The sequence below is a fragment of the Coregonus lavaretus genome (assembly GCF_964263955.1).
Source record: "Coregonus lavaretus genome assembly, chromosome: 39".
Taxonomy (NCBI): Eukaryota; Metazoa; Chordata; class Actinopteri; order Salmoniformes; family Salmonidae; genus Coregonus; species Coregonus lavaretus.
The window spans coordinates 8,269,557-8,296,454 of record NC_140026.1 but is presented as its reverse complement, the minus strand read 5'-3'; the positions used below and the strand labels follow the sequence as shown (position 1 = coordinate 8,296,454).

The 26,898-nt window shown below is 45.0% G+C and overlaps 2 protein-coding genes across 3 annotated transcripts in view; one reads left to right on the top strand and one right to left on the bottom strand.

The window, feature by feature from the left end:
• LOC311112685 (uncharacterized protein) overlaps nt 1-5,083 on the top strand; it is a gene marked incomplete at its 5' end in the record, with an annotated part of 40,451 nt that extends 35,368 nt beyond the window's left edge. The window contains 2 exons of the mRNA XM_084155818.1: nt 275-588; nt 2,943-5,083. Of these exons, the coding sequence (XP_084011944.1) occupies nt 275-588; nt 2,943-3,274 (646 nt within the window). The 3' untranslated portion in view covers nt 3,275-5,083. The remainder of the gene's footprint in view (nt 1-274; nt 589-2,942) is intronic.
• Nucleotides 5,084-7,424: 2,341 nt separating this feature from the next.
• On the bottom strand, nt 7,425-26,226 carry LOC311113176 (ubiquitin carboxyl-terminal hydrolase 12-like). Of its 2 annotated transcripts, none has more exons than XM_084156360.1 (10): nt 26,028-26,226; nt 21,325-21,405; nt 20,999-21,138; nt 20,771-20,844; nt 20,403-20,647; nt 19,970-20,046; nt 19,734-19,817; nt 18,391-18,588; nt 16,883-16,961; nt 7,425-8,416 (listed from the first exon to the last, which is right to left on the bottom strand). In XM_084156360.1, the coding sequence occupies exons 1-10, from the start codon at nt 26,073-26,075 to the stop codon at nt 8,315-8,317; spliced, it is 1,128 nt and encodes a 375-aa protein (XP_084012486.1). In that variant the 5' UTR covers nt 26,076-26,226; the 3' UTR covers nt 7,425-8,314. The 2 variants fall into 2 exon arrangements, with proteins under 2 accessions (XP_084012486.1, XP_084012485.1); XM_084156359.1 differs by lacking the exon at nt 7,425-8,416 and adding an exon at nt 8,708-9,030 and having other exon boundaries at nt 26,028-26,169.
• Between the last annotated feature and the right edge of the window lie 672 nt (nt 26,227-26,898).

Here is a 26,898-nt window from a genome sequence, read left to right as displayed (position 1 = left end):
TACTCTCACCTCTACTCCCTCTCCCCCTCCCTTTCCTCCCCCTCCCGCTCCCACTCCTCCCTTTCCCCCCTCTCCCCCCTCTCCCTCTCCCCCTCCTCCCTCTCTACTCCCTCTCCCCCTCCCTCTCCCTCTCCCCCTCCCTTTCCTCCCCCTCCCGCTCCCCCTCCTCCCTCTCCTCCTCCCCCTCCCTCTCCTACCTCTCCCCCTCCTCCCTCTCCTCCTCCCCTCCCTCTCCTCCCTCTCCCCCTCACTCTCCTCCCTCCCACGGTGACAGTCACCTGGCGGTGGGGACAGTAGACTCTACGGGGGGTCGGCGGGACACGGGGTGTCTCTGGACTCTGTGGGGGTGTCCAGTGGTAGCCTGTCACCCCTGGAGCCCCCCTCGCCCCTCTATAACCTGTCCCCCCTGGAGACCCCCTCGCCCCTCTATAACCTGTCCCCCCTGGAGCCCCCCCTCGCCCCTCTATAACCTGTCCCCCCTGGAGCCCCCCTCGCCCCTCTTCAACCCGGACGGGCCCGGGGACGGCAGCCTGACCAGTGAGGTGTTCTTTAACCTGGACGCCCTACGACACCACAACAACAAGAAACGTAAGTCACGGGTCATAGAGGGGTGTCACGCCCTGGCTCTGGGGACTCTCGTATGTTGAGCCAGGGTGTTTATTTTGTTTAGGTTCTAGTCGTTGTCTATCTATGTTGGCCTGAGTGACTCCCAATCAGAGGCAACGAGTGTCAGCTGGTTGTCTCTGATTGGGAGCCATATTTAACTGTCTGTCTTTCACTTTGTGTTTGTGGTTTCTTGTTCGTGTTGGTTTGTGTTTAAACCATAGACGTCACGTTTTTCGTTTGTTGTTTTGATCGTGTGATCATTAAATAAATATAATATGTTCACCTTCAACGCTGCGCCTTGGTCTCTCCATGACGATCGTGACAGAAGAAACCACCAAAACCAGACCAAGCAGCGTGTCCAGGAGCCATCGCTAGCAGATCTCCGTGGCAACCTCGACTGGGTCAAGCCTAGTGAGGAGCAGAGAGGGTGGACTTGGGACCAGTTGAGGAAGAGCTTCGACTGGGTCAAGCCCATTGAGGAGCTGAATGGCGGGAGTTGGAGACAGAGGAGCGAGAGTTGGGCGAGAACGATGGAGGCCTGGCCCACGGGGAGGAGAGACCCCCAGAAAATTTTTAGGGGGGGGCTCACGACGTCGGGGCAGCAGGAGGCCGCGATAGAGCGGTCCAGCGGGTTGGCAGAGGAGGCCGCCAGGTTACGGGAGTCACTGGTCACCAGGGGGAAGGAGGTTGTAGAGGCACGGCGAGAGGTACTGGCGTGTGTTGCCAGTCCGGTCCGGCCTGTTCCTGATCCCCACGTAGGGCCAGTGGTGTGTGTTCCCAGTACGGTCCGGCCTGTTCCTGCCACTCCCACCAAGTCAGTGGTGCGTTTCGTCAGCCCGGCGCGGCCCGTTCCTGCTCCCCGCACCAAGTCAGTGGTGCGCGTCGTCAGCCCGGTCCGGCCCATTCCTGCTCCCCGCACCAAGTCAGTGGTGCGCGTCGTCAGCCCGGTCCGGCCCATTCCTGCTCCCCGCACCAAGTCAGTGGTGCGCGTCGTCAGCCCGGTCCGGCCCATTCCTGCTCCCCGCACCAAGTCAGTGGTGCGCGTCGTCAGCCCGGTCCGGCCCATTCCTGCTCCCCGCACCAAGTCAGTGGTGCGCGTCGTCAGCCCGGTCTGGCCCATTCCTGCTCCCCGCACCAAGTCAGGGGTGCGCTTCGTCAGCCCGGTCCGGCCCATTCCTGCTCCCCGCACCAAGTCAGGGGTGCGCTTCGTCAGCCCGGTCCGGCCCATTCCTGCTCCCCGCACCAAGGCAGTGGTGCGCTTCGTCAGCCCGGCTCGGCCCGTTCCTGCTCCCCGCACCAAGTCAGTGGTGTGCTTCGTCAGCCCAGTCCGGCCTGTCCCTGCTCCACGCACCAAGCCTACGGTGTGCGTCGTCAGCCTGGTAAGGCCCGTTCCTCCTCCACGCACCAAGCCAGGGGTGCGCGTCGTCAGTCCAGCACAACCCGTGCCTGGGTCATGTCCGGAGCCGGATCCGCCGCCGAGGCGGAGTGCCCACCCGGTCCCTCCCCTGTTGTGGTTGGTTGGCGCGGTCGGAGTCCGCGCCTTTGGGGGGGGGGGGGGGTACTGTCACGCCCTGGCTCTGGGGACTCTCGTATGTTGAGCCAGGGTGTTTATTTTGTTTAGGTTCTAGTCGTTGTCTATCTATGTTGGCCTGAGTGACTCCCAATCAGAGGCAACGAGTGTCAGCTGGTTGTCTCTGATTGGGAGCCATATTTAACTGTCTGTCTTTCACTTTGTGTTTGTTGTTTTCGTGTTGGTTTGTGTTTAAACCATAGACGTCACGTTTTTCGTTTGTTGTTTTGATCGTGTGATCATTAAATAAATATAATATGTTCACCTTCAACGCTGCGCCTTGGTCTCTCCATGACGATCGTGACAAGGGGACACCTTTATTCGTTCTGTTGCTATGGTTATGGCTAGGCTTAGGGTTAAAGACGCACTCCAGCTATTTTAGAACTTTTCCTGTTGGAAAAACAAAACCTCATAGGGCGGCAGGTAGCTTAGTGGTTAAGAGCGTAGTGCCAGTAACCGAAAGGTCGCTGGTTCTTATCCCCGAGCCGACTAGGTGAAAAATCTGTCGATGTGCCCTTGAGCAAGGCACTTAACCCTAATTGCTCCTGTAAGTCGCTCTGGATAAGAGTACATGCAGTTAAGTGTAAAAAAAAAAAGGGTTTTCAGCAAAATAGTGTTTTTTAGACACAACTGCAAACTTCAAGGTGTTGGTCTGATGGCAATCCGTGATGTCATCGGCCCTCCCCCTTGTTTGAAGAACAATAGAGGAGCATTAGAAAACAAAAGAGGAAAGTAATAACAAAGTAACACATCTCTCCCTCCACAGGTTCCAACGTGATCCCGTCCAAATCCATCGGCCAGATGAGACCGTTCCACTCCCACCACAACCTCCTGAGTCTGGCCCAGCCCTCCAGCAGCTCCAGAGTCCACCCAGAGGACAGCCACCTCCAGGCCCAGGAACAGAGGGCCCCGCTGGGGGAAGATCTGAGCTTCACCCTGGGGGCTGCCTCATGCTCCAGCCTGGGAGGACAGGGGGATAACAGTGTCTGGGTGAGGCAGACGTCCCAGGAGGAGAGGGAGAAGCCCTCTCCTAGTCATTCCAGTTATTTCTGGGACTTCTTCACAGGGAAGGGCTCGGAGTCAGAGACCATGGTATGATAGGACAGGACAGGACACTGGGCGGTGGGATGGAGGGGTGAGTGCAGTCCAGGGGGCGGATTGGGACTAGAAATCGTTGGACCAGCCCACCGGGCTTTTGCCGGTTCTGCCTTATGGCTAGCCAGTTTCTAGGCTGATGGGAGGTGGTTGGAACATGTTGAAGGACTCTGGTGAGCGTAGAGGAGGGTATATATATGTGTCAGACAAGCACAACCCAAACATACACACATACTGTTTTATACTAACACTGCTTGGGACTAACATTACACACAACAGTACGTTTTTTGTTACACTATTGTCCCTGTATCCCCTTTGGACTCTGTGTGATACGGCTGAAGACTATGTTATGGTATACTATCCCTTGTCACAGTACAGCTTTTTACGAAGCTCATGAATTGCGTTTGAAACATTGGTTACCATGACGTGTTTTTTTTTTGCAAGTGGGGGGCTTGTGTAAGATGTACAGAAAAGTATATAACTTGTTTGCTTCAGCTTCTGCTACACAAAACAAGATATTGGGGCCTCTTCTTTCTATTCCACAAGGGGGCGACCTTTACCACACCTTGTATCTGGCTGCTCTGGACTGGAACTATTGCCAGGCTTCACAGGACCATTGGAATTAACTACCAGGGACAATATGGCCGTAGAGAACACAGCCCAGATGTTCTAGAACTAAAGACATACCCTGAAGATTCTGAGAGAGAATGCTGTGTATAGGCTACAAGAGACACACCTTTTACAGCAACGTCTACTTCACCATAACCCTGTCCTTACCATGTAAATGCAGTATTTTGTCTCTTTTGGTTGTATGTATGTGTATGTTAGTGTTCTGATCCTTTTAAGTTGTGTTGATATTACACACAACACTTGTTCCACGAGGTGCTTGCTAAATCCTATTTAGATCCCTCACCTTGGCAATACTATTATGTACTTTAACAAGCAAGCGAGAGCCCCCTCAAGGTTTAGCTAGCCCTTGAAGTTTGTCTATTTTTCTGACAGTTGTATCCTGTAAGTATTATGTACCTGATCCGAATTAAATGTACAACTGTTACTTCATCATTCTTTATTTAATACAATGGGGCGGGAAATCTTCAGGGGGTGAAACAGATTTAAAAACACGAAACAGGGTTGTTGATTCCCAGCTTTATGAAGCAAGAAGACGCTTGTTATCATTCATGTACATCCCTAATGTGTAATCTTTGGGGAATTTCTGTTGTATTTTTGGATTGTCGTGTAGTTCTGTAAAAGACTGTAGAACAATGATAGGAGTCAGTGGAGACAGCAGCAACCCCTGAGAGAAGAGAACATCCCGTTTACCAGTAAAAAAACTGTACATGTTCGACAGTACTTATAAAATGTACAATGTAACAGAACTAGTACACAGAGACAGACCGAGGGAAACAAATGACAATGCAGTTTGATTGTTTTTTTCCCCTCCCCATCTTACACAAGTCGTTTTTTTATTTATTGGAGACAGTTTGGGGACCACATTTTTTTATTGTATTTTTTAACCATACCAAGCTTCACTGCATCTGGGCCGAGACCGCTCTGCATCCCAATACACACTGTTCACTTTCTCAAAGTGTACTTCAACGTAATCACTTTGTACAGAAGACCAGAACCGGGTTCAATTCCATTTACATTCTTGGCTAGTTAAATAAGTGAAGAGGACATCTATCGACAAATCTCCAATGTTTAGTTGACTGGCATTGAAATGGAATTGACTCCACTCTTTTTAAATATAGTTTGGATAAGAGGGTAAAATAACCCTGCAAATTCATTCAAAAGAAGAAGATTCTCCAAACAGAGCATTTTGGCTTTGTGTCATGATTATTTATCAAATGTATTTATTTTGGCTAGGGAGTGTTTTCATATTGGCCATGTAATATTTCTAGGACCAGGGAGTTTTTCTAAACATGTACTGTAACTTGGGCCAGAGTGTTTCCAGGTCGGGTCACGAGGTTAAGAAAAACTCTGGACCCCAAATATAACATTACCGAACATGCTAACGCATGGACCTCTGATTATTTCAAGCAAGCAATTACTTAAACTCCAATAAAATCTTTATATTTACACATTGTAAATATCTACGTCCCAAATGGCACCCTATTCCCTATATACTGCACTACTTTTGACCAGAGCCCTATGGGGAAATACATGGTCAAAAGTAGTGCATCAAACAGGGAGCCATTTGGAACGCATGGCAATATCTCTGAACTATAACCCCAAATAACTAAAAAAAACACATTCATCTCAGCTGCCTACACAAGAATGGTAGGACTAAATTAGACAAATATATTTTTTTAAAGACACATCTAGGAAAAAGTCAACATAACATTTCTAATAATTATAATTAAATTAAAAAAAAAACAGACCTTAGTTTTTAATATAGGTTGTTCCCAATCCTTGTTTTGAGATCACTTCCCATCTCATCCAGTTTATGGGAGGTGCGGTGATCCCAATATTCCCAATCTAGTGCACAGGGCTCTGGTCAAAATCAGTGCACTATATAGGGAATAGGAGTTCCATTTGGGTCACGGACTGCATGTGTCAGCACATACACTTACAGGATTTCATTTCAAAGAAACAGAACGGCTGAAGATGCCTTTAGAGACTGATCTGTGGTCTGTTTTAGAGGTTTCCAACCAAAATGATCAAGTTCAGGAATAATGGTAAAGGTAGATCCCACAGATCCTAGATCTGTGCCTGGGGGTCAACTTCAACCTGAACCTAAAAAAAAGACCCAGCAGCTAAAATGACCTTTGAACTCCTCCCAGACCTGAGGGGCTGAGTCACAATAGTCTTAACGTGGTCTCCTCTCCTCTATCCCAGTCTCCTTCCCTTCATCTGCATTGACCTGAAAGGACTGGACTGGTGAAAGCAAATACCTGGAAAGGCATGCAAAATGTTGCTGTCCCCTACCCAGTGTTCATACATCACTGCAGATGAAGGAGAGGAGACGAGGAAAGACAGAATCCAGGAAGTAAAACAGGCTACATTACAGACCAGTGTAGTGTGTTGGTAACATATGAAGCTGCTAGATGTGAACAGTATTTACTGACGTAGCAACATCAGGCTACATTACATGTCCCTCTACGCTAGGCTGGAATACACACTACGGAAAGAAGCGCTTTTTCTGTACTGTGTCCTGCGGTGTGTGTTCGCGGTCGCTTACTCCAAACACAAAATCAACCCTAGTGTGTGTGTGTGTGTGTGTGTGTGCCAAATGCACGGTCAGCAAATCACCCAGAGAGAAAGAAAGGGGTCAAACCACTGTTTACAACACACACACACACCCCACAAGAGAAATAGGGTGCCCTTTTGTGACTCAGAGTGAACCCTACCGGCTAGAGGAGTGTCCTAGTGTTTACTTGGTAGGCAGTAACCCATCTACAGCAGGCCTAAATTCAATCATTAATGAGTTTAGCTCTCCCACACTCCAAACGCAACCTATGGGACCAGGTCAAAAATAGTGCACTATGTAGGGAATAGGGTGCCATTTGGGATGCAAAATATATATAACTAGTACTGGTCAGGATAGGTGAAAACCCCAGGCAATGTGTATGGGCCAACCAATGAGCAGCCAGTACCTTACTGTACATTTCAACGGCAGACGTTTTACATTCAATTAAACACAGGACCCACTAGTCCTAGCTAATATAATCACCTCCCATGTCAGAGCTATGGATCAGGACCTGTAGTCATAAAGCCTCTCGGAGTAGGAGTGGTGACCTAGGATCAGGTCTTCCCGGTCCATAATAATCTGATTCATTATGATCTAAAAGGCCAAACTGATCCTAGATCACCACTCCTACTCTGAGAAGCTTTATGATTCGTGGGCCATATCCCATTTAGCGCTCTGTTGAGAGAAACTGGCTGTTCCAAAATCCGCACTAGCATACTACTTAGAATATATTGGGCATGCATACTTAGTAGTGCGCTAGTATAGATATCGGGACATAGCCTATAAATAGTGAAGTTAGGTTAGTTACCCCAACTGGCAGTGTAGCACATACTTAAATATAATCAACCAAATAACAGATATGTTTGGTTTACTTGTGCATTCAAAAACCTAAAACAGGAAACGTCTGTCTACTTCAGGCTCTGATTGGAAGGTTCTGATCAGGTGACAGGAAGTGGAGGAGCTAAATGTTGCAGCAGCCAATCGGGTTTATTCTGCGTTACACAGAGGATGGCAGGGCGACGTCCAAAATGAGAGCCCACTCCATATATAATGAACCAAGTTTGGAGTGCACTAGATAAAGGAATAGGGTACAATTGACACCAAGGAGGAACTTGCTTGATTAGGAGACGTACAACATACACGTTGTTGGCAGGCGTTTTGTAGTGTGTGGTGTAGTTTGCTGTTGTTGCCAGAGGGGGGAGCTAGAGCGCGTGTGTGTCCCTTTAAAACAGATGGTAATATATATATGTGCAGCTTTCGGCATCCAAACCATAATATAACACAAACAGATCTGGCCTGCTGAACTGCATATGGACCAAACTCTTCTCTCCACTCCACTCTCCAAACTAACAACAACTGGCAACAAAGTAAGGAGAACATTCAGGAAATGGCAGATCCACTTTTCATCCTACCAAACTCCTGTTTAACACCACTGCAGTGGCACTGTTTGACAAGGACACCAGTAATGTTGCCACCCACACCAGTAATGTAATGGGAGAGCTAGCCAAGCCAACACAGCATATATTTCTAATCTGCTGTCAAACCAAAGAGAGAGACCATCAGGACGATCTTGACTACGATGATGACTATGACAAAGCATAACGATCCCTAATCGCTGATCTTCTTCTGCAATGTCAAATCCTGTCACACTGATGGGTTGCTCGGCCATCGTTGGCTCCTGTCTGCTGAAGATCCTCCATCCATCCTCTTGGCGCTCCACAGTGCAAAGCTCCGCTGTAAAGCCTGGATATTTATAACGGATGGTGGGCTGGGCTGGGCTGGGCTGGGCGGGGCGGGGCCTGTGGCAGCCCAAGCCCCTCCCTCTCAAATGCTGAGTCCCAATCCCATTGGCTGGTTCAGTCCCGGGACTGGTAGAACAGGATGTAACCTGACTCAGAGTTCTTGGAAATGTCCGACGTCAGACCGTAGAACTCCTCGATCGCCTGGGCGTCGATTTTCTAGAGAGTAGGAGAGGATGAGAAGAGGGAGGAGTTTAAGATTAGAGATGAAGGACAAGAGACACCATAACCATCATAACCTGTTACTCACCATATGTTTTCTTCTGTCTCGAGACAGACGTAGAGCGACGTATAGTTCACCATATACATACAGTACCAGTCAAAAGTTTGGACACACCTACTCATTCAACGGTTTTTCTTTATTTTTTAAAAATGTTCTATATTGTAGAAAAATTGTGAAGACATCAAAACTATGAAATAACACATGGAATTATGTACTAACCAAAACAGAGTTCAACAAATCAAAATATATTTTATATTTGAGATTCTTCAAAGTAGCCACCCTTTGCCTTGATGACAGCTTTGCACACTCTTGACATTCTCTCAACCAGCTTCATGAGGAATGCTTTTCCAACAGTCTTGAATGAGTTCCCACATATGCTGAGCACTTTTGGCTGATTTTCCTTCACTCTGTGGTCCAACTCATCCCAAACCATCTCAATTGGGTTGAGGCTGGGTGATTGTGGAGGCCAGGTCATCTGCTGCAGCATTCCATCACTCTCCTTGGTCAAATAGCCCTTACACAGCCTAGAGGTGTGTTTTGGGTCATTGTCCTGTTGAAAAACAAATGATAGTGGGACTAAGTGCAAACCAGATGGGATGGCGTATCGCTGCAGAATGCTGTGGTAGCCATGCTGGTTAAGTGTGCCTTGAATTCTAAATAAATCACAGTGTCACCAGCAAAGCACCCCCACACCATCATACCACCTCCTCCATGCTTTACAGTGGGTACCACACACGCGGAGATCATCCGTTCACCTACCCTGCGTCTCACAAAGACACGGCGGTTGGAACCAAAAATCTCAAAATTGAACTCATCAGACCAAAGGACAGACTTCCACCGGTCTAATGTCCATTGCTCGTGTTTCTTGGCCCAAGCAGGTCTCTTCTTCCTATTGGTGTCCTTTAGTAGTGGTTTCTTTGCAGCAATTCGACCATGAAGGCCTGATTCACACAGTCTCCTCTGAAGAGTTGATGTTGAGATGTGTCTGTTACTTGAACTCTGTGAAGCATTTATTTGGGTTGCAATTTCTGAGGCTGGTAACTCTAATGAGCTTATCCTCTGCAGCAGAGGTAACTCTGGGTCTTCCATTCCTGTGGCGGGCCTCATGAGAGCCTGTTTCATCATAGCGCTTGATGGTATTTGCGACTGCACTTGAAGAAACTTTAAAAAGTTCTACATTTTCTGGATTGACTGACCTTCATGTCTTAAAGTAATGATGGACTGTTGTTTCTCTTTGCTAGTTTGAGCTGTTCTTGCCATAAAATGGACTTGGTCTTTTACCAAACAGAGCTATCTTCTGTTTACCACCCATACCTTGTCACAACACAACAGATATATATATATATACACACACACACACACACACACACACACACACACACACACACACCACAAGTCAAAAGTTTGGACACCTACTCAGTCAAAGGTTTTTCTTTATTTTTACACTGTAGAAAAATAGTGAAGACATCAAAACTATGAAATAACACACATGGAATCATGTAGTTAACAAAATAGTGTTCAAAAAAATCAAGACATATTTTATATTTGAGATTCTTCAAATAGCCACTCTTTGCCTTGATGACAGCTTTGCACACTCTTGGCATTCTCTCAACCAGCTTCATGAGGTAGTCACCTGGAATGCATTTCAATTAACAGGTGTGCCTTGTTAAAAGTTAATTTGTGGAATTTATTTCCTTCTTAATGCGTTTGAGCCAATCAGTGTGTTGTGACAAGGTACAGAAGACAGCCCTATTTGGTAAAAGACCAAGTCCATATTATGGCAAGAACAGCACAAATAAGCAAAGAGAAATGCCAGTCCATCATTACTTTAAGTCATGAAGGTCAGTCAATATGGAACATTTCAAGAACAAGTGCAGTCGCAAATACCATCAAGCGCTATGATGAAACGGGCTCTCATGAGGACCACCACAGGAATGCAAGACCCAGAGTTACCTCTACTGCAGAGGATAAGCTCATTAGAGTTACCAGCCTCAGAAACTGCAGCCCAAATAAATGCTTCACAGAGTTCAAGTCTCAGACACATCAACTGTTCAGAGGGGACTGTGTGAATCAGGCCTTCATGGTTGAATTGCTGCAAAGAAACCACTACTAAAGGACACCAATAATAAGAAGAGAACTGCTTGGTCAAAGAAACACGAGCAATGGACATTAGACCGGTGGAAATCTGTCCTTCGGTCTGGAGTCCAAATTGGAGATGTTTGGTTCCAACTGCTGTGTCTTTGTGAGACGCTGTGTGGGTGAACGGATGATCTCCGCACGTTTAGTTCCCACCGTAAAGCATGGAGGAGGAGGTGTTATGGTGTGGGGGTGCTTTGCTGGTGACACGGTCTGTGATTTATTTAGAATAAAGAAGGTACACTTAACCAACATGGCTACCACAGCATTCTGCAGCGATACGCCATCCCATCTGGTTTGGGCTTAGTGGGACTATCATTTGTTTTTCAACAGAACAATGACCCGACACACCTCCAGGCTGTGTAAGGGCTATTTGATTTAAGAAGGAGAGTGATGGAGTGCTGAATCAGATGACCTGGCCTCCACAATCCCCCGACCTCAACCAAATTGAGATGGCTTGGGATGAGTCGGACCGCAGAGTGAAGGAAATGCAGCCAACAAGTGCTCAGCATATGTGGGAACTCCTTCAAGACTGTTGGAAAAGCATTCCAGGTGAAGCTGCTTGAGAGAATGCCAAGAGTGTGCAAAGCTGTCATCAAGGCAAAGGGTGTCTATTTGAAGAATCTCAAATATGAAATATATTTTGATTTGTTTAACACTTTTTTGGTTACTACATGATTCCATATGTGTTATTTCATAGTTTTGATGCCTTCACTATTATTCTATAATGTAGAAAATAGTAAAAAATTAAGAAAAACCCTTGAATGAGTAGGTGTCCTAAAACTTTTGACCGGTAGTGTATATAGTTCAGCATATACAGTGAGGGGAAAAAAAGTATTTGATCCCCTGCTGATTTTGTACATTTGCCCACTGACAAAGAAATTATCAGTCTATAATTTTAATGGTAGGTTTATTTTAACAGTGAGAGACAGAATAACAACAAAAAAATCCAGAAAAACGCATATAACAAATGTTATTATTTGATTTGCATTTTAATGAGGGAAATAAGTATTTGACCCCTCTGCAAAACATGACTTAGTACTTGGTGGCAAAACCCTTGTTGGCAATCACAGAAGTCAGACATTTCTTGTAGTTGGCCACCAGGTTTGCACACATCTCAGGAGGGATTTTGTCCCACTACTCTTTGCAGATCTTCTCCAAGTCATTCAAGTTTTGAGGCTGACGTTTGGCAACTCGAACCTTCAGCTCCCTCCACAGATTTTCTGTGGGATTAAGGCTAGGCCACTCCAGGACCTTAATGTGCTTCTTCTTGAGCCACTCCTTTGTTGCCTTGGCCATGTGTTTTGGGTCATTGTCATGCTGAAATACCCATCCACTACCCATTTTCAATGCCCTGGCTGAGGGAAGGAGGTTCTCACCCAAGATTTGACGGTACATGGCGCCGTCCATCGTCCCTTTGATGCGGTGAAGTTGTCCTGTCCCCTTAGCAGAAAAACACCCCCAAAGCATAATGTTTCCACCTCCATGTTTGACGGTGGGGATGGTGTTCTTGGGGTCATAGGCAGCATTCCTCCTCCTCCAAACACGGCGAGCTGAGTTGTTGCCAAAGAGCTCAATTTTGGTCTCATCTGACCACAACACTTTCACCCAGTTCTCCTCTGAATCATTCAGATGTTCATTGGCAAACTTCAGACAGCCCTGTATGTGTGCTTTCTTGAGCAGGGGGACCTTGCGGGCGCTGCAGGATTTCAGTCCTTCACGGCGTAGTGTGTTACCAATTGTTTTCTTGGTGACTATGGTCCCAGCTGCCTTGAGATCATTGACAAGATCCTCCCGTGTAGTTCTTGGCTGATTCCTCACCGTTCTCATGATCATTGCAACTCTACGAGGTGAGATCTTGCATGGAGCCCCAGGCCGAGGGAGATTGACAGTTCTTGTGTGTTTCTTCCATTTGCGAATAATCGCACCAACTGTTGTCACCTTCTCACCAAGCTGCTTGGCGATGGTCTTGTACCCCATTCCAGCCTTGTGTAGGTCTACAATCTTGTCCCTGATATCCTTGGAGAGCTCTTTGGTCTTGGCCATGGTGGAGAGTTTGGAATCTGATTGATTGATTGCTTCTGTGGACAGGTGTATTTTATACAGGTAACAAGCTGAGATTAGGAGCACTCCCTTTAAGAGTGTGCTCCTAATCTCAGCTCGTTACCTGTATAAAAGACACCTGGGAGCCAGAAATCTTTCTGTTTGAGAGGGGGTCAAATACTTATTTCCCTCATTAAAATGCAAATCAATTTATAACATTTTTGACATGCATTTTTCTGGATTGTTTTGTTGTTATTATGTCTCTCACTGTTCAAATAAACCTACCATTAAAATTATAGACTGATCATTTCTTTGTCAGTGGGCAAACGTACAAAATCAGCAGGGGATCAAATACTTTTCTCCCCTCACTGTAGTTCACTACTTTTCTCCATGTGTAAAGCTCAGCTGGTAGAGCACGGCGCTTGTAACGCCAAGGTAGTGGGTTCGATCCCCGGGACCACCCATACACAAAAAAAAAAAATTATGCACGCATGACTGTATGTCGCTTTGGATAAAAGCGTCTGCTAAATGGCATATTATATTATTATTATTATAAAGAGAGCCCTGTATTTCTGTGTTAGTGGTCATACACATTTTGGAACTCTTTAAGAATAGTATTATGGTTATGATACATTTAGGGCTGGGCGATATGGACAAAAATCCATATCGCAAATTACTTGCCTGAATTGATGCGATAACGATTAGTTGAACGATAACTTTATAACACTAATGTGCACCACATTTATTTTTTAATTATTTTCAGTTTATCGTCCCAGGTAGAACATGTAGATACAAACAACCCTCAGTGAGGTTTTAGAGGCCCTCCTCTTAGCCGCAGAGACTAAATGTAGCTGGTTTAAAGCGAATTTCCTGCAATTCTACACATTTGGCTTATGAAGTGTTCTCATCCTACCCGAGTGACTCAAACATAAAGTCAATGGGGGCCCCATGCCATGAAATGTTTTGATTCTCTCTGACTGGCTAGTTTTTATTTTGGTGATAGTTCTCAAAGATTCTTATTTAAAAATTATATTGCTCCATTACATTTTCTACATACTTTATATATTGTTTTAGTCATTTCATTTTACACTGAAAACATTTTACCATCCCGAAAAGAAATCACACATTTGGAATATATATATATATTTTTTTTATGTTGTGGTGCTGCTGCTAAATGCATATAGGGGAAAAACTGGATCTAGGATCAGCCTACTGTCCCTAAACCCTAACCATTCAAAAGGTAAAACCCAAACCTGATCTGAGACCAGTGTCTTGGAGTTAACATGTTACCAAGCGGAAACTCCATCACTCAGCCAGATCCTGCACGTCCACCAGATGTTCAGATGGGACTCTTTCCCATAGTGGAAAAACCACTAGACACTGATCTAAGATCAGTTTTGCATTCTCCCCTCTAATGGTTACACTGGGTAAACAGAGTAAGATGATCCTAGAGCTGTGCCTATGGGAAGTGTCTACCCGGAATGGAAAAAGCAGGCCCCTCGATTGCTATAACATACCACTGCGGGTACATTTAAAACAAAACCATATATGGGGAGAACAAGTATTTGATACACTGCCGATTTTGCAGGTTTTCCTACTTACAAAGCATGTAGTGGTCTGTAATTTTTATCATAGGTACACTTCAACTGTGAGAGATGAAATCTAAAACAAAAATCCAGAAAATCACATTGTATGATTTTTAAGTTATTAATTTGCATTTTATTGCATGAGTTAAGTATTTGATCGCCTACCAACCAGTAAGAATTCCGGCTCTCACAGACCTGTTAGTTTTTCTTTAAGAAGCCCTCCTGTTCTCCACTCATTACCTGTATTAACTGCACCTGTTTGAACTCGTTACCTGTATAAAAGACACCTGTCCACACAATCAAACAGACTCCAACCTCTCCACAATGGCCAAGACCAGAGAGCTGTGTAAGGACATCAGGGATAAAATTGTAGACCTGCACAAGGCTGGGATGGGCTACAGGACAATAGGCAAGCAGCTTGGAGAGAAGGCAACAACTGTTGGCGCAATTATTAGAAAATGGAAGAAGTTCAAGATGACGGTCAATCACCCTCGGTCTGGGGCTCCATGCAAGATCTCACCTCGTGGGGCATCAATGATCATGAGGAAGGTGGGGGATCAGCCCAGAACTACACGGCAGGACCTGGTCAATGACCTGAAGAGAGCTGGTACCACAGTCTCAAAGAAAACCATTAGTAACACACTACACCGTCATGGATTAAAATCCTGCAGCGCACGCAAGGTCCCCCTGCTCAAGCCAGCGCATGTCCAGGCCCGTCTGAAGTTTGCCAATGACCATCTGGATGATCCAGAGCAGGAATGGGAGAAGGTCATGTGGTCTGATGAGACAAAAGTAGAGCTTTTTGGTCTAAACGCCACTCGCCGTGTTTGGAGGAAGAAGAAGGATGAGTACAACCCCAAGAACACCATCCCAACCGTGAAGCATGGAAACATCATTCTTTGGGGATGCTTTTCTGCAAAGGGGACAGGACGACTGCACCGTATTGAGGGGAGGATGGATGGGGCCATGTATCGCGAGATCTTGGACAACAACCTCCTTCCCTCAGTAAGAGCATTGAAGATGGGTCGTGGCTGGGTCTTCCAGCATGACAATGACCCAAAACACACAGCCAGGGCAACTAAGGAGTGGCTCCGTAAGAAGCATCTAAAGGTCCTGGAGTGGCCTAGCCAGTCTCCAGACCTGAACCCAATAGAAAATCTTTGGAGGGAGCTGAAAGTCTGTATTGCCCAGCGACAGCCCCGAAACCTGAAGGATCTGGAGAAGGTCTGTATGGAGGAGTGGGCCAAAATCCCTGCTGCAGTGTGTGCAAACCTGGTCAAGACCTACAGGAAACGTATGATCTCTGTAATTGCAAACAAAGGTTTCTGAAATTATTGCAAATAGTACTTGAACCCAGGTCCGGCAGGGAGTAGGGGGATGGACTGCAGCCTGGAATACCTGATGGGTCTCTATGGATGCTGTAAATGAGTTAGTAGAATCTGAGATCTACTGGTTTACACTAGGAGTGTGAAAGCTATGCATTGTGTCAGTTGTTGACAACACATCATTACTGGAGGCGCCTGCGGAGACAGTTATTGCCTGGGCCGATCCGTAAAAACAACTGTTTATTTTACCGCTCTGTTTTGCTCGTCTCCAGCAAACCATATCTTTAACACTAGACTGGCCGGGCCTCAAGGCATCCCAGTTTAAGCCTTTGGGGCGTCAACATTCTAACGGCCTAATAAATACATTTAATATACGCTATCGCAAAAAATAATCATTTGGTTGTGTTTATGAAGGTCTTAAATATAATAATATTAGAATACAAAACACATTTCAAAGAACACAATAGCATTGTCATTAGTTTATGTTACAATTCTGTTAAGGCAGGTCTTAGGAAACATTATTAAAGTAAGAAAATTGATTTCAAAAAGAACAGAACAGCATATATTAAGTTGCATTATGTTACTAGTCTGTGCCCAGTAGCCTAGGTTATATGCTGCAGCGAGTGCTCAAGTGTGGAACACAAGGAATTGAGGTTATTCTACAAAAAAAAAGTGATAATTTGAAATGGACCCCATTTGCTCAATTTTGAGAGTTGTTTGACAAATGTAGGCGTTTTTGAAACCTTAGAATCTGCTCTTTCCAATAGATTATAGAAAACGACCTGCATGAACTTCGGTAGGATTATTTGAAAAAAAAGTTACTTTTTGGTAAACTCCGTTCCCTTCTTTGTCAATTACCCACGCTGCTCTGCAGTCTCTTCATTCACAAGGCAATTTATAATATTGTCACCCATCAGACTATTGTCTATTTATTCTTGTCTTTAGGCTACATCTATTATTATATGTGTGAAATTAGTATCGATATAGTTTAGGTGTAGTTTCGATGGGCCATTGTCAGATGTAGCCAACTGTCGGGTGAAGGAAGGGCGGGGCGGGGGGGGAATGACATCATCCTAAAACTGCGGTTTGTAAATTCAAATCAAAATTCTAACAACGTTAGTTTGTTAAAGACTTACTTAGGAAAAGTCAAGGGCTGAGGGGTCATGACAAAAAACGGCAGAGATATAATTTGAGAACCCAGTTTGAGTGTTAGATAGGTGTCCTATAGATGAAGATTAGATTGAAGAAAGAGAGAAATAGAGGGGGGGGGGGGGGGGGGGGGAGATTATTGAAGAGGTCAATCCCTCCTTACCTCTACGATGTCGTCATCAAACAGGAGCCAGAACCCATGACTCTTCACTATGGTGATGTAATGACCACGGTTTGGACCACTGGGGACAGAGAGAGGAAAGTATTCACACCCCTTTACTTTTTCCACATTTTGTGTTACAGCCTGAATTTAAAATGGATTAAATTGAGATGTTGTGTCACTGGCCTACACACAATACCACAATGTAAAAGTGGAATTATGTTTTTAGAAATGTTTACTAATTAATAACAATTGAAAACTGAAAATGTATTGAGTAAAGTATTCAACTCCTTTGATATGGCAAGCCTAAATATGTTCAGGAGTAAAAATCTGCCTAACAAGTCACATAACAAGTTGCATGGACTCCCTCAGTGCAATAATAGTGTTTAACATGATTTTTGAATGACTACCTCATCTCTGTAGCCTACACATACAATTATCTATAAGGTCCCTCAGTCGAGCAGTGAATTTCAAACACAGATTCAACCACAAACACCAGGGAGATTTCCCAATGCTTCGCAAAGGGCACCCATTGATAGATGAGAAAAATATAATAATAAGCAGACATTGAATATGCCTTTGAGCATGGTGAAGTTATTAATTACACTTTGGATGGTGTAACAATACTCCCAGTCACTGCAAAGATACAGGCGTCCTTCCTAACTCAGTTGCCGGAGAGGAAGGAAACCGCTCAGGGATTTCACCATGAGGCCAATGGTCACTTTAAAACAGTTACAGAGTTTAATGTCTGTGATAGGAGAAAACTGAGGCTGGATCAACATTGCAGTTACTCCACAATAGTTACCTAAATGACAGAGTGAAGCCTGTACAGAATCAAAATATTCCAAAACATGCATTCTGTTTGCAATAAGGCACTAAAGTAATACTGCAAAAAATGTGACAAAGAAATTAATTTATGTCCTGAATACAAAGTGTTATGATCAACACCCAACTTGACAGAGGATGAAGAATTTTAAAAATAATAATGTGCAAATATTATACAATCCAGGTGTGCAAAGCTCTTAAAAAGACTCACAGCTGTAATCACTGACAAAGGTTATTCTAACATGTATTGACTAAGGGGTGTGAATCCTTATGTAAATTAGATATTTCAATTGGCAAACATTTCTAATAACATGTTTTAACTTTTTCAGTATGGGGTATTGGTTGTAGATGGATATTTTTAACCCATTTTGAATTCAGGCTGTAACAACAAAATGTGGAATACGTCCAGAAAGTATTCATACCCCTTAAGGCACTGTACACATTTTAGACAGGAGTTAATGACCACGGCTTGGACCACTGGAGACCGAGAGGACGACAGACATACACGTTAGAGTTATCACAAAAGACTGCTGTGTGTGTCTATCAATCTGTACGTCTGTTCAAGTTCCCAGAGACACACACCCTCGCTCTCTGTCTCTCGCTCTCTCTTTACCTTCCACAGTGGACGACCTCGGCAACCAGGTCGTACATGCGGTCGGGGTTGGTGTGTGTGCGTGTGACCGTACCTTCCACAGTGGACGACCACGGCGACCAGGTCATACATGCGGTCGGGGTTGGTGGCGTCTCCTGAGGTGTTGAAGAGGCGGAGCTCCAGAGGGAAGACCACACGATAGGACAGCTTGGTGTAGCGATGCAACTGGTCCATGTACTTAAACCTCTTCAGATGTAATGCCAGGATCATAGGGAGCTTCTTCACACGCATCCTATATAATATAATAATAATGATGAACAATGTTAGATTTAGTAAGGCGGCAGGTAGCCTAGCAGTTAAGAGTGTTGGGCCAGTACCTGAAAGGTTGCTGGTTCGAATCCCAGAGCCAACTAGGTGAAACATCTGCTGATGTGCCCTTGAGCAAGGCACTTAACCCTAATTGCTCCTGTAAGTCACTCGATAAGAGCGGCTGTTAATTGACTAAAACGTAAGTGTAAAATGTGGTATTAGGGTTAATGTTAGGGTTAGTATTAGGGTTAATGTTAGGATTAGTATTAGGGTTAATGTTAGTATTAGGGTTAATGTTAGGATTAGGGTTATTATTTAAACCTCTTCAGATGTAGCACCATTATCGTCACACGCATCCTATTTATAATAATATAGAACATATTCATATTTGACTGTAGGATAGGATGGTGTAGTGATGCAGCAAGGAATTGCTCTTATGCTGTGTGTTTTGTTAAGTGTGCAGATATTTCTATTTCTTTATTATATTTTTGGTATCTGGAAAACGGCGGATGTGCGCAGCTGACGCAGTACACTGCTTTTGGAACTAAAGCCTTTCCATTCCTGCACCACCCAAATGAAGTGGGCTTTTTAGGGGGGAGTAGACGCCTGGACTGTGATGGTTGGGGCCCTTAGTTGGGAGTGTTTAAGTATTCAACCCCAGATACACAGCACCCTTCACACGCCTCTCCCCTATTTCACCTAGACATTTTGTGCGTATGTTTTCATATGTAGGATGTGAGCCATTTAAAAAAATCTACATAGTTCTGTCCTTGAGCTGTTCTTGTCTATTAATGGTCTGTATTATGTCATGTTTCATGTGGACCCCAGGAAGAGTAGCTGCTGCTTTCGCAACAGCTAATGGGGATCCTAATAAAATGCCAATACACTAATGGAGACGATCAAGTGCACTTAACATCCGAACATGGACCAGGCCAAGCTACAGTTTGTACTTCAGCCAGTTGGTATACAGAGCTGTATTCAAAACACAACTCACTCTGCAGCATCCAAGTAAAAACAATAATGCACTTTTCAAAACAGACCATTTCTCCTAGCAACAACAGTGGCCATTTTTGTAGTGTTAGCCTGCATTTCCCACCATCATCATCTATGTCAAATCCAACTGCTCACCTTTTCTGTGCTTCCTGTTTACTCCGACACTGTTCACAGTAGTACTTGTATTCACTACAAAGTGTCTCGGTGTTGCTGAAACCCCTGTGGAGGGAAGAAACAGAGATGGAGCATTCACAGTGACGTCACGCATGGAGTAACGAAGTGGACTAACACTTTCTCCAACTGAACATGTCTGTGTGGTCCAGGTGTGTGTCAACACACACACACACACACACACACACACACACCCCTACCTGAGACAGTGTGTGATGGAGGTGTTCTGCTCCACGTCGACAGACAGGTCCAGGAAGTCCTCATCTTTACTGCTCACCTGGACACACAGAGCCAGGCAGGACACTGGTTACATTAACTCTAAACACAGTACAGTATCAGGAAACGGCTCATGGCCCCATTGAATTCAGTCATTTCAAATCCAATAACAGTCTCCATTTTGGCTCTCCTTCTGCCGTTAAAAGTATTCGAAAACTGGCACAGGCAGACATCCATTACAGCTCCTGGGCCTATTAATTTCCTTTATTTCAAATGCAATAACAGTCTCCATTTTGGATCTCCCTCTCCCATCACAGTATAGTATTTGGAAACTGGCATAGCCCAGCCTCCATTACGGCTCTCTGCCCCATTCATCACCCTATTAACAGTCTTCATCTTGGATCTCCCTCCACTTACAGCTTCACAGTTGAGGCAGCGCGTCTCGTTGGTCAGGGTTCCCTGGAAGATCTCGTGGACCCAGGTCTGCTGTGTCTTCTCTTCCTCTCCTCCTCCCGTCCCGCCCCCAACTCCTCCGTTCTGCAACAGCTTTCCATTCTGCTGGCTCTCCTGGCTCCTCTCCTCCTGCAGCAGGTCAGCGATAGTGTTGAGGAGGTAGTTAAGGAACTCATGGGCATCCTGTTGCATGTAGTTGTCAAACAGCTCTGGAGGGAGAGAGAGAGAAGAAGGAAGAGCTTTGAATCGTCTAAAATTGCTACATTTCTCCGATCTCCATCCTTCCCTCTCCCACCTTCTCCCCACCACTCCTTCCTTCCTTCCTCCCTCACCATTTTCTTTCCTCAGTCGTGAGATGAATTTCTTGGGAGGGATGACTCCCACCTTCTTTTTCTGCGTGGCGATGCTGAAAAAAATCCATTGCAACTTATTATTACTTATTTCTAAGTGAGTGCTGGCCTTCTGCCCCATGTTCTCTCTTTTTTGGTTCCACCCTTTAAATTTGTTTACGCAAGAGGATAAGAGTGGAGCTAAGAGTTCCGCATGTTCTCTCCCTGTACCTGTTGAAGAGGTCAGAAAGACAGGTGAGCAGTGACTCTTTACGTCTGGGCTGGACCTTGTAGGCCAGGACCTTCTCCCTGAACGGACGGCAGAAGTAGAGGGCCTGCAGCACCGAGTTACAGTAGCAGGTGTTCCCGAACTGGAAAAAAATAAATAAAAAAAGAGAGCGCGAAGAGTATTGTGTTACAATTGTTGGCAAAAGTGTTACCATGGTACTGTTACCATGGTACTGTAACGATTGGCAAATATTGTGTTGGTGCAGGTGCATGCTGTGAAACTTACGTTGACCAATAGCTATGGTTAATATTGTTGTGTTGGTACTTACGTTGACCAATCCAAAGTAGTGTTCATTAACGGGAAACTGTTCTGGTCCAATCTCCTTCTCCAAAGCAGAGGCATTGGCGCCCTGGAAGACAAAGTAAGTATTACATGTACATTGATTTTAGCAAGCAGACACTATGATCCAGGCCGTATTCTAGGCAGGCCAACCATCTCAATATCCACACAAGCTGTTTAGCATTCTTGGATAACTTGTCATGCATTATAGGCTATTAAGTATGAATATTGGGACAACGGGTGAATCAAATTAGGCTATCTGACCCCTGAGTTCGGCACATCTAAGAAGTTAGTATGCTTGGCTTGAATGTAGTATGCTAGTATAATTATTGGGACAACGCCTAGTTAGATTCTCTTTGGCCAGCGCTACACACTGCTCAAGTGTATCCCCACCCCATTTGACCCCTAAGTTATCTTTGCGATGTGCAACAATATTTCACAACCATTATGTTAAGGCTTTTACATTTACATTTACATTTACGTCATTTAGCAGACGCTCTTATCCAGAGCGACTTACAGGAGCAATTAGGGTTAAGTGCCTTGCTCAAGGGCACATCGACAGATTTTTCACCTAGTCGGCTCGGGGATTAGAACCTGCGACCTTTCGGTTACTGGCACAACGCTCTTAACCTGCCTGGGACTCCACTAGTCCAGCATCATGTTGGGACAGAAGGTGTGGACCCATGGAGATAGACGACTCGAGATAGAACTGTCACAGATGCCATAATGGAACAGATGTTTGGTCCCCCTAGTACTTATTCATCATTACACATTTCCTAGGCATTCATTAGCATGCTCTCTACAGTCTATGGCATCGTTATATAGGAAAGGCAATAGCTGATTGAATGACAAAATATCTGTGTCCGTCTGTGACGATTCCATATGACTCAACAGATCTAGAAGATGCAGAGACAGACGGACGACAGACCGCACACACACGGGTAAACTGGCTTGCTAACCCCCTCATCGCGCACTCTAAATTAAGAAAGGCTGTGTGGGAGAATTCTCCCTGATGTCCGTCATTCCTCTCAGCCAAATTACGGTTCGACTTAAATCTGTCACCGGATTATACGCTTCTTTGCCAGTGAGTTGGGAGTCGATGTAAATAAATAGTCACTTGTTTGTCAAATGTGGGGAGCCCTGAGAATATGATTATATAACAAACTGAGGATGGCACTCTGGTGTCTCGTTGCCTGGCAACTGATGTTTAGAGAGAGACGGGAGGAAACTGGTTGAGTTGCATTTCGGGTGGAACTCCAGGTATTCCAGAATGATACAGCCAACCAGCACTCTGCCATTCCATAGAATTGAGCTGATGGCTACATAACAAACCAATTAAGCTTGAGCTAAAAAGCATTGAGGGGACTCGATTATCTGGCCCGGGTTACCCCGGTGGGAGGAGTTTGCACCGGGTCAAAAGTGATTACATTCATTTTGGAACCAGGCTCTCAGCTGCCCAGTTCTGGCTGAGAGCGAAGTTGGCTCAAAACAAAAGTGACGTAGGCTAGATTAAGCATGTGGAGTAATGAGTAGGATTCAGTGTTTTCACATGCAAACATAATTGCTCGATAAAAATGCTTTATCTGCCTTCCCAATGAAAACTGTACGGAGTAAAAAATAAATAAAAAAGGCAACATGTAAAGTGTTGGTCCCATGTTTCATTAGCTGAAATAAAACATCCCAGAAATGTTCCATACGCCACAAAACGCTTCTCTCAAATGTTGTGCACAAATTAGTTTTACATCCCTGTTAGTGAGCATTTCTCCTTTGCCAAGATAATCCATCCACCTGACAGGTCTGGCATATCAAGAAGCTGATTAAGCAGCATGATCAGTACACATGTGCACCTTGTGTTGGGGACAATAAAAGGCCACTCTAAAGTGTGCAGTTGTGTCACAACACAATGCCACAGATGTCTCAAGTTTTGAGGGAGCATGCAATTGGAATGCTGACTGCAGGACTGTCCACCAGAGCGGTTGCCAGATAATTGAATGTTCATTTCTCTACGTATGCCGCCTCCAACGTCGTTTCAGAGAATTTGGCAGTACAGCCAACCGGCCTCACAACCGCAGACCACACGTAACCAGGCCAGCCCTGGACCTCCACATCTGTCTTCTTCACTTGCGGGATCACCAGAGACCAGCCGGATAGCTGATGAAACTGTGGGTTTGCACAACCAAAGAATTTCTGCACAAACTGTCAGAAACCATCTCAGGGAAGCTCATCTGCGTGCTCATTGTCCTCACCAGGGTCTTGACCTGACTGCAGTTCGGCGTCATAACCGACTTCAGTGGGCAAATCCTCACCTTCGATGGCCACCGGCACGCTGGAGAAGTGTGCTCTTCACGGATGAATCGCGGTTTCAACTGTACGGGCAGATGGGTGTAGTGTGGGTGAGCGGTTTGCTGATGTCAATGTTGTGAACAGATTGACCCATGGTGGCGGTGAGGTTATGGTATTGGCAGGCATAAGCTACGGACAACGAACACAATTTCATTTTATCGATGGCAATTTGAAAGCACAGAGATACCATGACGAGATCCTGATGCCCACCGTCGTGCCATTCATCCACCGCCATCACCTCATGTTTCAGCATCATAATGCCCGGCCCCATGTCGCAAGCATCTGTACACAATTCCTGGAAGCTGAAAATGTCTCAGTTCTTCCATGGCCTGCATACTCACCAGACATGTTACCCATTGAGCATGTTTGGGATGCTCTGGATCGACGTGTACGACAGCATGTTCCAGTTCCTGCCAATATCCAGCAACTTTGCACAGCCATTGAAGAGGAGTGGGACAACATTCCACAGGCCACAATCAACAGCCTGATCAACTCTATGTGAAGGAGACGTGTCGTGCTGTATGAGGCAAATGGTGGTCACAGCAGATACTGACTGGTTTTCTGATCCACGCCCCTACCTTTAAAAAAAAAAAAAAAAAAAGGTATCTGTGACCAACAGATGCATATCTTTATTCCCAGTCATGTGAAATCCATAGATTAGGGCCTAATGATTTGATTTCCTTATATGAAGTAAAATCTTTGAAATTGTTGCGTTTACATTTTTGTTCAGTGTAAATCATATTTTTTTAAATTACATTAAAATAATGAGATGGTGTTGGTGGCTTCTCAAAACAAATCAAATGTTATTCTCATAGGTGTCCTCTCAGGTAAAGGCAGAATATTCCTCATGAGACAGAATCCGTTTGCATGTGGACCCTTCTGGAGGACAGAGGCGGTCCCTTCTACGTAGAACAGGGGCTATATTTGTCCCCTAGTTCAGTGGTCCACTAACCCGACAGCCTGATGTGAAGGAGATGTGTTGCATGAGGCAAATGGTGGTCACACCAGATACAGACTGGTTCTCTGATCCACAGCCCTACTTTTTTTTTTTAAAGGTATCTGTGACCAACAGATGCATATCTGTATTCCCAGTAATGTGGAATCCATTAAGGTCTAATTTATTTATTTCAATTGACTGTTTTCCTTATATGAACTATAACGCTGTAAAATCTTTGAAATTGTTGCATGTTGCGTTTATATTTTTGTTCAGTATAGTTTGAAAATTCGAACACATATTTTATGGAAAATTGGACGTTTCTGGACAATGTACCTTGCTGCCTTGTTGACAACATGACCCAGCGGCGCAGATTACTGTTCGATTTGAGAAGGGCGCTCCTCCCTCATCGCTTTTGGCCATTCACATCACCGGCCATATCCCGGTGCACCGCCGCTCAGGTTAATATAAGAGCCAATTTATGCTTGATCCGACAATGTGGTCGGAGGTGACGCAATTGCGAAGCCTCCAGAGGCACACAGACGCCAACTTGAGCTCTGTACCACATCGCAGTGCGCCTCAAATTTTGTAACATGACTGGTTGACGGTAGATGGGGGCGGGAGGTCCTGTATAAACACAAACTCACTTCCTTGTCAATACCCTGACTTCTGCAGAGGCCAGTAAATACTGCACAGCCAATGCAGACGTCACACCAGGCAGCGCCTTTAACTCCCTCTGACCTCTGCCTTTTAATAATAGCTATAGAGCTAGCTTACTTGCTAAACTCAGCTAACTAACTATGTTAAAATCTTGTTAACTAGTCAGAGGAATGTTGTTGGCAAGCATCTGTTCAGTAGTAGCTGGCCATCTAAAATGTAGTTACTTGAAGTTGAAAGGTTGAGCAATGATTTCACTACTAGCTAGCTAGGTTCCAAATGATTTGATCAAATAAACGCCTACGATGACTGAGAAAGCTACATAGTTCGCCAAGTAACTGTCAAGACAGCTTTGTATTATTGATAACTAGCTAGCGTCATCTCGTGGCTAGGATATTTGCTAGCCAACTAGCTAATGTTAGCTAGCTTGTTAGCTTAACTAGATACCCCTGTTCATCCACCTTCAGAACAAGCCCGTGCAGTCTAGTGATCCCAAAGATACTGGTTCTTCTATCGGTGGTGATACATTTAGTTGTTGAATTTCAAGAGGGCAAAGTATCAATTACAGCCAACTATTTATTAAATGTTTGCTTAGAGATCTAGCTAGGTACGTTAGCTAGCTGGCTAACTAGCCAACTTTCTGGAAAACCTCAGTCATGTCCTGTTAGCCAGGTTAGCTAGCATTAGCCAATTAGCTAGCTGCAAGGAGAACATCATCGCATAGGAAAGAACGAATTGTAAACAGAAAAATACCGTACCATCGTACAAATCGAGGCGATCTTTCGGACTGTCATCAGTATTTCCATCCGTCTATCGCCATATTATTGGACCGAAACCCAATTTTAAAACGTTGACAGCCGCTACGGCTGTTGGAGTTCCGGGGAGACGCACGGTCCAGTTTGGGGATGAGGGAGTGTCGCTGGCTGGTTGATGCACGGTGCACTGCTGCCCAGATATACACTGTTTACTCATAGGCCAGTTTCTGGGCTCGGCAATTAGGAGGCGAGAACGAGGCTCGCAGTTTAAAGTGGAAGGATTATAATTGACGGGTCGTCGCGCAAATAATAAATTATAACAGGCTAAATTGTAGCCTAGTCTACCACTGCATGGTCATACAGAATAGAGGCAAAATGTGGAAATAGTTGGTTGAACTAAATTACTCTGTAGGCGTAGTCTATTTCCAAAAATATTTTGTTTTTAGCCTTCAATTCCAGCAATTGATTCAATGTACTCATTGAATTATACTTGACTGTCTTGAAATGTAGGCTAATAACCATTGGGGGAAAGACCCCCAGAAATGATATCCTATGCACCATTATGCTTGCCTATTCTATTCTAAACAGATAAAATGGCCAGATGCTAACAGGTCAGCGATTTGTAGGGGTTGTGCTGTCAGCAAATCTATGCTAGGCTACTCATTCACGCCCCCTTCGCTCTCATCCCACTCCGGTTTGTCTGACTCTTTTCTCTCACTTGACTAACAACTGCTCGGGAAGTGGCGGGATAGACTTGTCTACCCTTCATGGTTTTATATGACTATTTGGTGCTCTGTCTCTGCTTAGTCTATGTGAAATAACGGTTCCAAGGATACAATCTACAGTCGGATAGCCTAACGTTCTGGGACCACGG

What these genes read in the sequence shown, in the direction of transcription:
- LOC311113176 (XM_084156359.1), bottom strand. Translation starts at nt 26,075, where the DNA reads ATGGAAATACTGATGACAGTCCGAAAGATCGCCTCGATTTGTACGATG. An exon ending in TCCATCACACACTGTCTCAG is followed by an intron (nt 19,818 to 19,969) that starts GTAGGGGTGTGT and finishes TTCCCTCCACAG; the next exon opens with GGGTTTCAGCAACACCGAGA. An exon ending in GTGGTCGTCCACTGTGGAAG is followed by an intron (nt 16,962 to 18,390) that starts GTACGGTCACAC and finishes CTCTGTCCCCAG; the next exon opens with TGGTCCAAACCGTGGTCATT.